Below are 13,816 nucleotides of genomic sequence, written 5' to 3' on the forward strand. Positions count from 1 at the left end.
TTGCATAACAGTGGAAATGTGCTATCCCCTCAAAAAATTTTATATTTATGTAGTAGTGCAGCACTGTTTTGGTTTATATAATTTTGTAAGTGGGGTGAAATCACTTTTATGTGACAGCGGCTACGTTTCTTATTAGATTTTTTTTTTTTTATATCTTTATTAATTTCTTTTCAATTTAAACAAAACAAACATCATTCACATACCTTTATATATAAAAAAAAAAAACAGAGAACTAGATAATAAGACAATAAGCCCCCTTTTCCCTCATCCCTTCCTTCCAATCCCTCCAACATTCTCCCCTCCATTCCACTCATGAGAGTTTTCCTATCTCTCTACTACATGTCTAATAACCTTTCCACTTTTACATATAGATATTTCTATTCATTTTCTCACACCACAATTTCCAGATCTTATCTAATTTTTTAATTCCTCCCTGTCTTATATATATTACTCTTTCCTTAAGAATTACCCCATTCATATTCTGTACCCAGTCCCAGTTCTTATTAGATTTTAATCACTATCTATACACTGTAGATTTTGTTTGCACCGATTGATATTTGCACGTTATTTCATAGGTACTTCTCATAAATATTTTTCACCCATCTTATTTATCCTCCTCATCCTCCTCATACATATGTATCCTCATCTTCCTTATATAGCTTACAGCTTTATCATAAATACTTTGTACACTTCTTTCTCATTTCATCTCCTCATACATGAGTATCACTTGTCTACCTTGTACATCTCACTCAGCTCATAAATACTTCTAAATTACTTTTCTCATACATACTTCTCCCTCACCTTCCTCATACTTCACACTTAGCTTTCTCATAATACGCATACTCACACTTCTTATTTTTCTTTCTCGGGTATTCTCCTTTTAAATAATGTAGGTGTCACTTACTCTCCTTATGCAAATTTTCACTCAACGTTCTCATAAATACTTCTTACACTTTATCTTTTTCATTTATTCTTCTTATACTTATGTATCACTAATCTTTCTCATACATATCACTCAACTCATAATGACCATCGAGATGATACTTGTGGACATTGTAATAGTAGCTAACGAGGACCTACAGTATCTCTAAGCCCTTGTACACACGGTCGGAGATTCCGACGGAATGTTTCCTATCGGACCATTTTGTCGGATATTCCAAATGTGTGTGGTCTGCATCGGACTGTTTCCGTCGGAATATCCGACGGACCAAGTTTTCCAACTTGCCAGTAAAATTTTCCGACAAAATGCTCCTATCGGACATACTCCGATCATGTGTACCCTACTCCGACGGACAAAGTGCCATGCATGCTCAGAACAAATTCCTAGACCAAAGCTATTGGCTTCTAGCCTGAACGTAGTCCCGTCGTAGCGAAATAACGTCATCACGTTATGTACAATCGGATTTTCTGACAACTTAGTCCGACCATGTGTATGCAACAACACTTCCGGACCTCTTCCAGAATTAATCCGTTGGAATTACTCAGACGGATTTGGTTGTCGGAATCTCTGACCATGTGTACAAGGGCTAAGAAGTAAGGGCCAATTCTAAAGAAAACTAAATTGAAAAGGCACCCAAATCAGTATGTAGTACCTCCTTACCCTTTGGAGGCTCTTTGTAACCCCCAGAAGTCAGGTGGACTGACACTTCATCTCAGGGTTATGTCCTTGACTTATATTAGGGTTGTGGATAGATGGGCACCAATCACCTTTTAGCCAAAAAGATAAGGTTTACAGGACACCCAAAGAATCCAGCAGACTCCAGAATTCAATTACAGTCATAACAGGTAAAATGACTTTTAAGCCAGATTGGCACCCTGTAATTTTTAGTTTAGTTTATTTTATTGTTCCTTTTTGGTTGCAAAAAAATTCAAGACAAGAGAAGGATATCACAAAGTGTAGTCAGCTGAAAAATAACAATGAACTATAGAAACCTGATCTTACAAATCAATAACCCCCAATAATCGTAAGATGTTGGGGTAAAAAAGAAAGGGTATTATGATACCAATTCAAGATGGAAACCAGTACACAGAAGGAAAGTCAGATACCTGTAGTAATAGAAAAAAAACAGCCACTCAGTAAGAAGCTCATTGCTGTATTCCAGGTAGGTAGGATGCCGAGTAGCATTTTGAAGTTGAGTTGTAGCAACAAGGAAGAGATGTGCAAGAAGCTCAGGCAAGGGAAAGGAAGCAGATACGTGAGAGGGAAGAAAAAAAAAAGGGGGGGGTGGAGGGGAATGAGAAGTGGAGGGGAAAAGGGGGCACAAGTAGAAAAGGGGAGGAAGTTCAGTGCCTCTTTGATCGTTCCAAACCAGTAGTATAAGTGCAAGCTATAACCAATACACTGTGGTGTAAGAAATTGTGCAAGTAATCTTAGTGTTGTCCATTTGTCAGAAGGCCATCTGTTCTAGATGGCAAAGGGAGTCTATCTCACAAGCCCAGTCATGCAGAGAAGCGGTGGCACACTGTGATTTTTGAAAAAAAAAACTTGACTGTAGTGCAGATGCTACATGAACTCACTAGATGAGATACCAGACTCTGCAAAGTCCAAGTCAAATTCCAACTTTTCAGGCACCTCCAGCAGCTGAAGTTCCTCCCTGCTGCTTTTTTCCAGGATCAGCTCCAATCCTGGGACTAGTACCTCCAGCAAGGCAGCGTGAGCCTAGGCCTCAGACCCAGCCCATTCACTTTAAGTTTGGTTTGGTTCTCCTTTAATTTGACCGTGAAATCGTTCTTATAGTCACCTCTTTTACCCATTTACTTCTGCAAACAGTCAGGCCAAATAAATAACAATAAATGGGAAGACTTTCAGAAATAACAGTGGGAAAACATGGGTTAAGTACTACACTCTATCGGTGTAAAGTGCTCTCTGGTGTACACTAAGAGGCTGTTATTGATGTCTTATATAAAAATGGATGTATGATGTGCTGTGTTTGGCAGCAGCCACAAGTCAATCACCACTGCTGAAACTCTCGTAAAATAGCAACATCACATCTATAAGGAAAAATCTGAAACCCAATACGTCCATAAGATTAAAAATCATTTCCAAGCCTGAGTAACTCAGTGCAGCATCTACCCCCATTCTTCATGCACGTATTGTCCAGTAACTGCTTTGTGGCCTAATGAATGGTCCAATTATTCGGTTCAGGCGAGGACTGTTAAGGAATCTCGGAGGAGACATTTTCATCAGCAGCACTTGTAGGTATAGAGTAATATTTTGACTGCCTCATCAGTTCTAATGGAAATTTCATCCTGCCATCCAAGAGATGAGAATCTTCTCAACTCCCCTAAAGTCCTCTTAAATGTGTCCTCGGGTGGCCAGCAATGGGCATGACTGTTGGTGATGAGAACCGGTTGACTAAAACCAATAGTTGTGTCAGGGGAAATCCAATAAAATGATTTGCTTCTAATGTACAGTGGATTCTTAAAGACATTTTATCTACTTGCCTTAGCTTTGTTTTTGGTTGAGATGCAGTGTTTGGTTTACAGTCTATAACATTTCCGAAGACCTCTGGCTTGAAAAGTTTTGCTTTACTTTAGGCGAGGACTGGGAAATTTTGACCTGAGAGCAGATACAGCCAACTGGCTCTATTACAGTAGGCCCTCCTTGCATGCTGGTCTTACCTGCTTAGAAACATGCTAAAGCAATTTGAAAGTTGTCTATGCCAGTTTTTAGCTCCCACCTCTGGCCGCTATGCCTTTCTCTAAGCCCTTGTACACACGGTCGGAGATTCCGACGGAATGTTTCCTATCGGACCGTTTTGTCGGATATTCCGACTGTATATGGTCTGCATCGGACTGTTTCCATCGGAATATCCGACGAACCAAGTTTTCCAACTTGCCGGTAAAATTTTCCAACAAAATGCTCCTATCGGACATACTCCAATCATGTGTAGCCTACTCCGACGGACAAAGTGCCACGCATGCTCAGATCAAATTCCTAGACCAAAGCTATTGGCTACTAGCCTGAACGTAGTCCCGCCGTAACAAAATAACGTCATCACGTTATGTACAATCGGATTTTCTGACAACTTATTCCGACCGTGTGTATGCAACATCACTTCCGGACCTCTTAATTAATTAATCAGTCGGAATTACTCCGACGGATTTGGTTGTTGGAATCTCCGACCGTGTGTACAAGGGCTCAGGGCTCGTTCATACATGTGTCCCACTGAAAAGTGATCTGCAGTAGATAATAATAGTAATAGTGATAGTAAATGGAGGACTTCTAACAAACCTTCTACCTCCTTAATACAATACTAGCTTTTTTTACAATAGCTTCTCTTAACTATAACTTTCCATATAGTATGTACTACAGGCAGTAATGTTTACTCATACATGCTCAGCAGTTCTTTCTTTTTTAAACTACTGTCCCCCATATCACAATTTAAGTCTGTCAATAGATTTTGTCTGAAAACAATATATGCCTATGGTGGCTTATTACATAAATTACGTCTGTTACTGCACTCATTCAGCAGTCTTACTTGCTCCATTCCCAGACACACATTGAAGATTAAGGCAAGTGCAATTTGAATATGAACTATGACCATGCAAATCTAAAAAAACGAATTACTAAAAAATTTGACTAAACTATAAAAGGAGAACCTCAGTCTACACATGCATAATATCATGTTTGGTGGTTCCCCATTTGAATTAGATCTTACAGTCTGCAATGGTTAGCATGAGTCTGAACTAGCCATGAAATAATGACCTGACAGTCACTCAGTCAGCTGAAAGCCCATTGCCCATTACAGGCCCATTAATGGCCCATTACAGGCAGGAACCCAAAGTCCCTTAGATGTGTAGTAGAATTTCAGTGTCCAGCTTGCATCAGTCCTGTGGCTACTGATCCCAGCACCACCTCAAGTGCTGACAACCCACCTGGCTGCAGCTGTCCCATTCACTAGCCCTCCATGCTAACTTCTTTCCATAGTCCTCAAGACTTACACTCACCAACACACCTGGTTGACTCTTAGATCTTCCAGACATGCTGACCTGCTCCCGCTGTCCTCTCTCCTTGCTCCCGTGCCTCCAGGAAGGGTTTCCTCCGTGTGACCTGAGCCCCTCCCCCTCCTATACTAGGGGGCACCGTCATGGGCCACCGACAGCCTCCTCAGCACTCCATCTCCGTCTTTCATCCAGCTGCCTGTCCTGGAATGACTCATGCCTATTTATGTGGTGGCCTGCCCCCTGCCAGCCCTTTACTGGGGATTGGCTGAGGCCCTCATAATTATGCCAAGCAGCTTTTCCTAACCTCCACCCACTATGTCTAGAACATTCTCCAATGTCCCAGAAAACAGTGTGGGGGTACCAGAGAAGCTGGTAGGATGAGTCACCCAGCCCTGAGTTACTAAACCCTGTGCCAGATTCATAGCTCAGGCTTAAAGAGGAAGTAATCCCCAGATTTTTTCCCCCTTTTTTTAAATTAAAATGCAGCAATGTATATAGAAGTCTTGCATGCAAAAATTTCACTAAAACAAGGTTTGGAAATACCTTTTTTTGCTTTTATAAATTTTCCCTTCTTCCGGGAATCGGCTGCGCCATCTTTACTATTGATTACTGGCTCTTGTGTGGACGTCATTTCTGCCCTTCCTTTCCTTTCCTTTCCTGTGTTAATCTTGCGCGTTCGCGGTCATGTGTAAATCAAGCCTCTATCCAGGAAGGTGAGGAGGAGGGCACAGTATTGTGAGGCTTCCTTTCCTGTGCCGTTCAGAGTGAAAGGAAATAAGCTGACATGCTGTGGATAATGAAACGGCACACATAGCGTGCCGTTAAATATGCTACGAACTGGGCATGCGCCGGTGACATCATTACAGATTGCAGAATGGATTATGAGGAAACTGTAAGCCCTTGTACACACGGACGGACATTCCGACAACAAAATCCGTCGGATTTTGTCCGAAACTTGTGTTGCATACACACGGTCGGACAAAGTTGGCGGAAAATCCGATCATTCAGAACGTGATGACGTTATTTCATTACGACGGGACTACATTCAGGCTAGTAGCCAATAGCTTTGGTCTAGGAATTTGATCTGAGCATGTGTGGCACTTTGTCCGATTGGAATTCTCTACAAACGATCAGACAAAGTCCGATCGGATCATGTTGTCAGAAAATGTTATAGCCCAGCTCTAAAACTTTGTCGGTCGGATATTCCGACGGAAACAGTCCGACGGAGCCCACACACGGTCAGATTATCCGACAACACAGTCCGATCGGACATTTTCTGTTGGAATGTCCGACCGTGTGTACAAGGGCTTACAGTAAGTGACATTTCACAGGCAGCGACTAGCTGCCTGTTCTATGCAGATTATAATGAGCTGAAGTTGAAATAGAGGGTTTATAACCACTTTAACCCTGAGCTAAACAAATTTTTACCTACACTAACAACAAACCTATCTACATTTAGCACACTAGAGGGTGCTGCACTTGCTTTTCCTATATCTATAGTACAGCTGTATGTACAGGAATCCTATGGAAGAGAGAGAAAATTCTCAGAGTGACTCATGTCTATGTTATTGGCTAATAATGTTTCCATCCCCATCTCTTTTGTCTATTTTTAGATATTGATGAATGCACTCTGAAGAATGAGACGGTGTGCTCTCACATCTGTATCAATACCCCAGGAAGTTATAGGTGCGACTGTCACGAAGGCTACTCCCTGGAGGTGGATGGGAAAACGTGCACCAAGGGGAATCAAGGTATGAACACAGGCATCTTCCTTAATGTCTTTCAATTACTTCACGTTTTTTCAGAGCTTCTGCCAAAACCAGTCGATTAGAACAATTTTTCTGCTAAATGTATCTCCATCAGTACAAATGCAGGTCCGGCTTATCTTAAAATTTCAGTTTATTGCACACTGGCTTTATATAGGTTTTGGGGTCCCCAATTGTGAGATCACCCTAAAGGAGATCCTGCACCTCCACCCCTCGTTTGTATAGAGCAGTGATGGCGAACCTTGGCACCCCAGATGTTTTGCAACTACATTTCCCATGATGCTCATACATTCTGCAGTGTAGTGAAGCATCATGGGAAATGTAGTTCCAAAATATCTGGGGTGCCAAGGTTCGCCATCACTGGTATAGAGTATCACACCCTCACGTGAAAAAATCCAGCTACGTTTTAAGCCCCTCTCAGTAATTCTACTTCTGCTCAGCTTTTCTTGCCACCAATGCGTTTGATTTACTAAAAGCAAATAGGCTGTTCGCTTTGCAAGGGAATTTACCTTAGTGAATGTGATGATGTTACCCAGCCATGAGCAAGAAAAAAAAAATATTTCTGCTGGACATATGGTCTCTCACTCTGGGTTCAAATTCCATTGCAAAGTGCAACTTCGCTTGCAACGTAAATAGCCTATTTACCTTTGGTAAACCAAACCCAATGAGCAGCTGAAATGTTTTCTTTTTGGAGACTTCACTGTCATATAGATGCTGACTGTAAACTCTAATATGAAGATCAATCGATAGTACAGAAATCAGGGTCAGCTTGAGCCGGTTACAAAATAGTCTATTTCTTTCATTGTTTCCCCCTGTTCCAGAGCAGTAACAAATCACTAAAGGATGATTTTATTTTTAATTTTTTGCAATATTAGCAGAAAGCTTCGTAGATTTCAGTTTTAGTGAATCTTTAGTTTCAAACTTTTTTAATTAAATGCCTTCCAAGTAATTTTAGTTAAAAAAAATAAATGAATAATGAATAATGTTTGTAGAAATAAATATTAAATTAAATTAAAATATTTTTTTTAAGCGCCCTACAACCAAATAAACATTGATACAGTAAGTGATTGTGAAAATATTGTCCATAAAAAGCTGTCATATATAATCTGTTGACAAATCCACCAAAGTGTACCCAAAAAAAGCTCCCCTCCCCCTGCAGACCGACTTTTATGGTGAATCATAGGAACCCCAGCTGACAAGAACCTTCCCCACATATATCAGAATGGTTTGAACCCTCCTGCTCCACCAATCAAGACAGACAACCCACAATATGTCTCACACAGGGCAAAAGAAAATTGCTCATAGTGTAGCTTTTTTTTATTTATTGAACAAGAAAGAAAACAAAAGACAACAAGTGTAAACTCATATATGTGCTGCCACTCATCGTGAGACAGCAGCTTAGATCAACAGCATCAATATACACTGGCTACACCCTACGTGTTTCGTCCAATAGGACCAGATCTGCATGCTCCATGCAGTCCCATGGACAGGTGGATGCAAATGGTCTCATGTCCATTACATGTACCTACCCTTTAGGCCATCCATTTCCAGTTTTTTGGACTTAAAAGTGGCAGTTTGGAGGTAGCCTAATTTAAACAAACAGTGGAGTCCTGCACATGTCCACCAGGCACAGACTGAACAGGCACGGATTTAAAAAAACTGACATCCGCCTCGTTCAGCTCAGATTCAGCAAAAGATATGCTCACAGGTCCCCTGCTGATCGGCATGGATTGCACTCCGTGTGAAAGGAGCCTTACAGAATATTGATGAAAAACATTGGTTATAAATTTAGTAGTAAGTTGAGTTCAGCCTTCTACCAGCAGATAAATAATTTAGTACATATATATGTTTTCTAGCCCTTTATCATCATACAAAGGGTTAGATACCTGTCCAAACAGAGCGGAAAAAAAATTTGAATACTCTTTAATTAAAGACACAGAGGTTCCTTGTACAATTTAGGGTTCTGAGTTCACCTATCAGAATCTGAAACTAGCTCAGGTCTGGAACTTTTCGAATTTCACATACTTGCAGAAAAAAAAAGCAATGCTAATCTTATTTTGTTTGCCTGGAACCGTTTTGGAAATTAAGATGAATATTTGCCCAAGTATTTAATGGCTTGCGTTTTCTAGCACAGATCAAACACAGCTCTGTAGGTTGCTCTCAGAAACATTTTGGAGCTATTGTATGCATTCCATATTTGTTTTAATTTATTACCTGATATACAGCAAAGTAGGTTAAGGCAATAATAATTATTGATACAAATTTAAATTGCAAACACATTTGCTCTGAGCAGGACAAATAATGTAACAACATCTATCAAATGAATAACTCCAATACTCATCCTTGTTTCATGTAATTCCCTGATGTAATACTATGTTGTGTTGTTAGGAAAATAATATCTGATATGGACATTTCTTGGCTTAAAGTGAACCTTTCTCCGAGCTTGAAAAGTTTGTAGTATGTTTATAATGTGCTCCATTTAATAAGCATGTCTGCTTTTCCAAAAATGTGTAGGTTAAGTAGACTTTGAACAGGACTGCTGTAGATATGTACATTTAAGCCCCATACACACTATCAGTTTTTCTGCTGAGTTTTTCCTTCAGATTTACCAAAACCATATAATATGAGGTCAAACCTAGGAGTTTCAATTTGTATGCAATCAGGCAGGCCCTTGTACTACATGGTTTTGGTAAACCTGAAGGAAAAAATCTGCAGAAAATCTGATAGTGTGTGCTTCAGACTTTTTCTAAAAGGTCATCATCATTCAAACCTGCTTCTAACCAGCCCACCCCACCCCTGCTGATGTATGCAAAAAGCAAGAATAACTGTCACGGGAAGGACAGATGTGTCTTGTGTTAGGCCTCCTGTGATTGACAGCCTGGCTTCACCTTCTCTATGCTTGGCAAGTGTAGCATACATGGTGAAGATCGAGCTTGAGAGGGGTTTCTCTTGCACCTGTTGTCCAACACCCCAGAGAGAAAACAGTGCTAGTGGCCGCTATAGCCACTAGCAATAATCGGAAGTGAATTTGGCAGGCTGGTTGTACCCAAGTTGATCAATCGATCAACTTGGTATGTTCGGCCTGCCCACACATGGTCGGAATCTCGGCTGGTTTCTGATGGTCTATAAAAAAGTTTAATAAAATTATATAAAAAACACTCATAAAAAAAATTCTAGAAGCCCCCCTATCCCAACACACACACAAAAGTTTGGGTGCACTTAAATGTATTTGAGTCTATATCCCTCTCCAAAAGTTTTCAGAATGACACAAATATTCATTTTCACAAAGTCTGCTGTCACAGTTTTTATGATGGCAATTTGCATATACTCCAGAATGTTATGACGAGTGATCAGATAAATTGCAATTAATTGCAAAGTCCCTCTTTGCCATTAAAATGAACTTAATCCCCAAAAAAATGTCCACTGCATTTCAGCCCTGCCACAAACGGACCAGATAACATCATGTCAGTGATTCTCTCGTTAACACAGGTGGCCGTGTTGATGAGGACAAAGCTAATTAAGTTAGAATAACAGACTGGAAGCTTTAAAAGGAGGGTGGTGCTTGAAATCATTGTTCTTCCTCTGTTATCCATGGTTACCTGCAAGGAAACAGGTGCAGTCATCATTGCTTTGCATAAAAAGGGATTCGCAGGCAAGGATATTGCTGCTACTAAGATTGCACCTAAATCAACCATTTATCGGATTATCAAGAGCTTTTAAATGGTTGTATACCCCCAATTCAGAAATTGTACCTATAGGTAAACCTATAATAAGGCTTACCTATAGGTACTGTAAAAATTTCCTGAATGTGCTTAGTTTTGTAATGCGCTGATAATGTCATCGGGGCATTTGCTGTGAAGAAATGGCCCTCCATGCCGTTTCTTCACAAGCAAGTGCCGTGACTGATGACTCCCATGTGGCCCCGAAAAGGAAGAGGGGCAGAGATGGATGCGGCCCCCAGCCGATGCATACTAGCCCATTATGCTTTTACTTTGCAGGGGAAAAAAGAGTAAGTAAAACCCATCAGGGTTTACTTCCTCTTTAAGAAGAGAGATTCAATTGTGGTCACATGATCACAAACCCCGCCCCACCTCACGGCATCATAAACCCCTTAAAGGGGTGGGAGGCGCCAGCTCCAAAGGGTTAATGATGATGCCATTGGGTCTCCAAAGAGGTATTTCTTTAAAAAAAAAGGTTTGTTTGAAAATGTTTAATTGCATGTTACCAGGGGAGGGGGGTTGTTGGCATTTATAATATGCATACATTGCACCTTAAAGTGATACTAAACCTTTGTTTTTTGTTTTTTAAATAACAAACATGTCATACTTACCTCCACTGTGCAGCTCGTTTTGCACAGAGTGGCCCCAAACATCCTCTTTTGGGGTCCCTTAGTGGCTCTCGCAGCTCCCTCCCACATTAGATAACCTCCTAGGAGAAGCGCTCTACCGAAGGGGTTACCTTGCGGGCGCGCTTCCGAGTCATTCCTTCGGCATCCATAGAAGCCGAATGTATGACTCGGCCCCGCCCCCCCCCCGGAACCCAGGTCATTGGATTTGATTGACAGCAGTGGGAGCCAATGGCTGCGCTGCTTTGAATCTATCAAATCAAAGCCGGGACTCCATGGAGAGAAGGACAGCGTGTCCCTGCCGAAGAAGATGAAGGGGCTCAGGTAAGTAACATGGGGGGCGAGGGGGTCGGTGACTGCCAAGTGTTTTTAAACCTTTATGCATAGGATGCATAAAGGTGAAAAAACACAATCCTTTGCAACCCCTTTAAAATGTACCAAAAGGGCAAAACTTTGTTTCTTTTAGTTTTAGGATGGAGTGAGAAGGTGTTAAAAGCCTTCTTTTTAGTTTCCTGTCGGTGTCCCTGCTGGACAAATTCACTTTCTGTATTTGTATGGGGGATCATTTTTTCCGGGGCACAAGGTCCATATTTTGGAGTTTCTTTGTTGAAAGAGCAAATCTTCCTTTAGGTAAAATTATAAATATATCAGTGCAACCAAAAAAAGAATCTTTTGTACATTATATAAACTTATACCAGCAATATGAATGTGATCACATAAGGACTTTTTTGGACTTTTTATAGTGTATTAGTGTGCATAGATTGGCATTTTCATATAGCTGGTATAACTTGTAATTTTTTTTGCACAATTTTTTTATTTTTTTTGTACTGATATATTTAGAATTATTTACAGCGCTGTGATTATTGATTGCAAGCAGAAGTGAGGTGGTAGTTTATCTTTGAAAGCATTTAAGATTGTGCAGTTTCTTCTGTTATTTTATTCCTTTGCCAAAACCTTTTCCAGGGATTTTCCCGTGCTTAAAGCGGAGTTCCACCCAAAAGAGGAAGCTCCGCTTGTTTGCCTCCCCCCTCCGCTGCCACACTTGGCACCTTTTGGGGGCGGGATTCGAGGGGGGAGTGGGTATCTGGTTTTGACAGGTACCCACTCCCACTTCTGGCTGAGCTCGCTGCGGTGAACTCAGCTGGAAGTTCAGCCCCCCTCCTCTTCCCCCCCCCATAGGCGAGCCATTCACAATGCAAAGCGCACTTCGAGCATGCGCAGTAGGGAACTGGCTGTGAAGCTGCAAGGCTTCACTGCTGGTTTCCCTTAGCCGAGATAGTGGTGGCAGCCCTGTGGGATTGTGTAGACAGCTGTTTTGGGAGAAGTCATTACCTTAGAGCAGTAATTCTTTGTATGGTGGTGGCAGCAACTGAGAGTTGTTTTGAAAATTCGGCTCGGGTGAAGACACAGCTGGACTCGTGGAAAGGTAAGTGTCCTAATTTTAAAAGTCAGCAGCTACTGTATTTGTAGCTACTGAGTTTTATTTTATTTTTCTGAAGGAGCCTGGAGCTCCGCTTTAAGAAAGATTTCCTCTCACTTCCTGTTGTGCCTCTAGAACAGGAAGTAAAGGGAAATATTCATGCTGGAACTCATAGAACAAATAAAAACCAAATAATTATTCCCTATTCTATCTAAAACTAAAAAAGAGGGGAAAAAAACTTTTACCTTCACATACACTTTCATTTCTATTTTCACTGCACATTTATTGGCCAGTTGGGGAAATACAAGAGGGTGCCAGGCCTTATTTTGCAGGTCTTTTTTGCAGGTCTCTATGACTGTTCCTCTACACATTTATTATTTTCATGTCTTGCTGTCTGTAAGTATTTTATTAAGACTTATGTTTTCCTGCAGTCCTAAAAAAGCAAAAAAAAAAAAAAAAAAAACGATCCTGCCAAAACCGAGCGGTAAATCCCCCTTTATGGTTTCGTCAAGCCTTTTTTTAAAGCGAAATATTTTCCGAAACACAAATGCAATAACAGTTACTTGTCAGCGCATTGTTCTCACATCCACATGCTAAGTAATGAGTTTACTTTCTTCTAACAAACATTGCTTTTTTTCTTTGCAGAATCTGAGAAATTCAACAATGTGTTGAAACCAGGAATCTGTTCAGACACATGCAAGGAATTTCACCAAATAAAACAGACCGTCTTGCAGCTCAAGCAGAAGGTATACGGCCCCCTCCATGTATATTATTCAGATACGCTGAAACAAACACATATAGGCAAGATATGAAACACTTAAACATTGTATATTGGGGGATTGTTTTCTTTCATGCTTAGGATCACTTCAAGGAATTGTTGAATCCGAACCAAACATTTGCTTGCTCAGTCTATAAACATTTTTTTATTCCATAAATATACATTTTTTTTAAACTTGGATTTTTATATAAATCTTTTATTTGTTCAAGGGAGGGAAAGGCGTTACATACATACTGTAAATAACCCCTAAATTAGGGTCCATAATTTAATCTGGGTAAGAGAATTTTTTTGGCAGTATCAATTTGGCTCAGTAGATCTGATACAATGGTTGCAGTTAATGAAAGGAAGTATGCTGTCCCATTCATCTTTGTAGATATATAACATGGGACTTATTTGCAACTTTTAACAGTGTAAAAATCAGAAGCTGTATTTTTTTATGCCCCGTTCAGACCAGCGTGGCTTTGAAATTGCGCTTCTTCGGCACAATTTCAAAGCCAAACATCAGTGCGATTTGCACTGCCAATTTCATACCTCCCAACATTATGAGATAGGAATGAGGG

General features: G+C 40.6%; 1 protein-coding gene across 1 annotated transcript in view; it reads left to right on the plus strand.

The window, feature by feature from the left end:
- CCBE1 (collagen and calcium binding EGF domains 1) overlaps positions 1-13,816 on the plus strand; it is a 550,252-nt gene that overhangs the window by 481,515 nt on the left and 54,921 nt on the right. The window contains exons 5-6 of the mRNA XM_077462907.1: positions 6,561-6,698; positions 13,124-13,224. Of these exons, the coding sequence (XP_077319033.1) occupies positions 6,561-6,698; positions 13,124-13,224 (239 nt within the window). The remainder of the gene's footprint in view (positions 1-6,560; positions 6,699-13,123; positions 13,225-13,816) is intronic.

Source organism: Lithobates pipiens, unplaced genomic scaffold, assembly GCF_037356315.1.
Source record: "Lithobates pipiens isolate NorthernLeopardFrog02 unplaced genomic scaffold, aLitPip1_a1.2 Scaffold_3, whole genome shotgun sequence".
Taxonomy (NCBI): domain Eukaryota; kingdom Metazoa; phylum Chordata; class Amphibia; order Anura; family Ranidae; genus Lithobates; species Lithobates pipiens.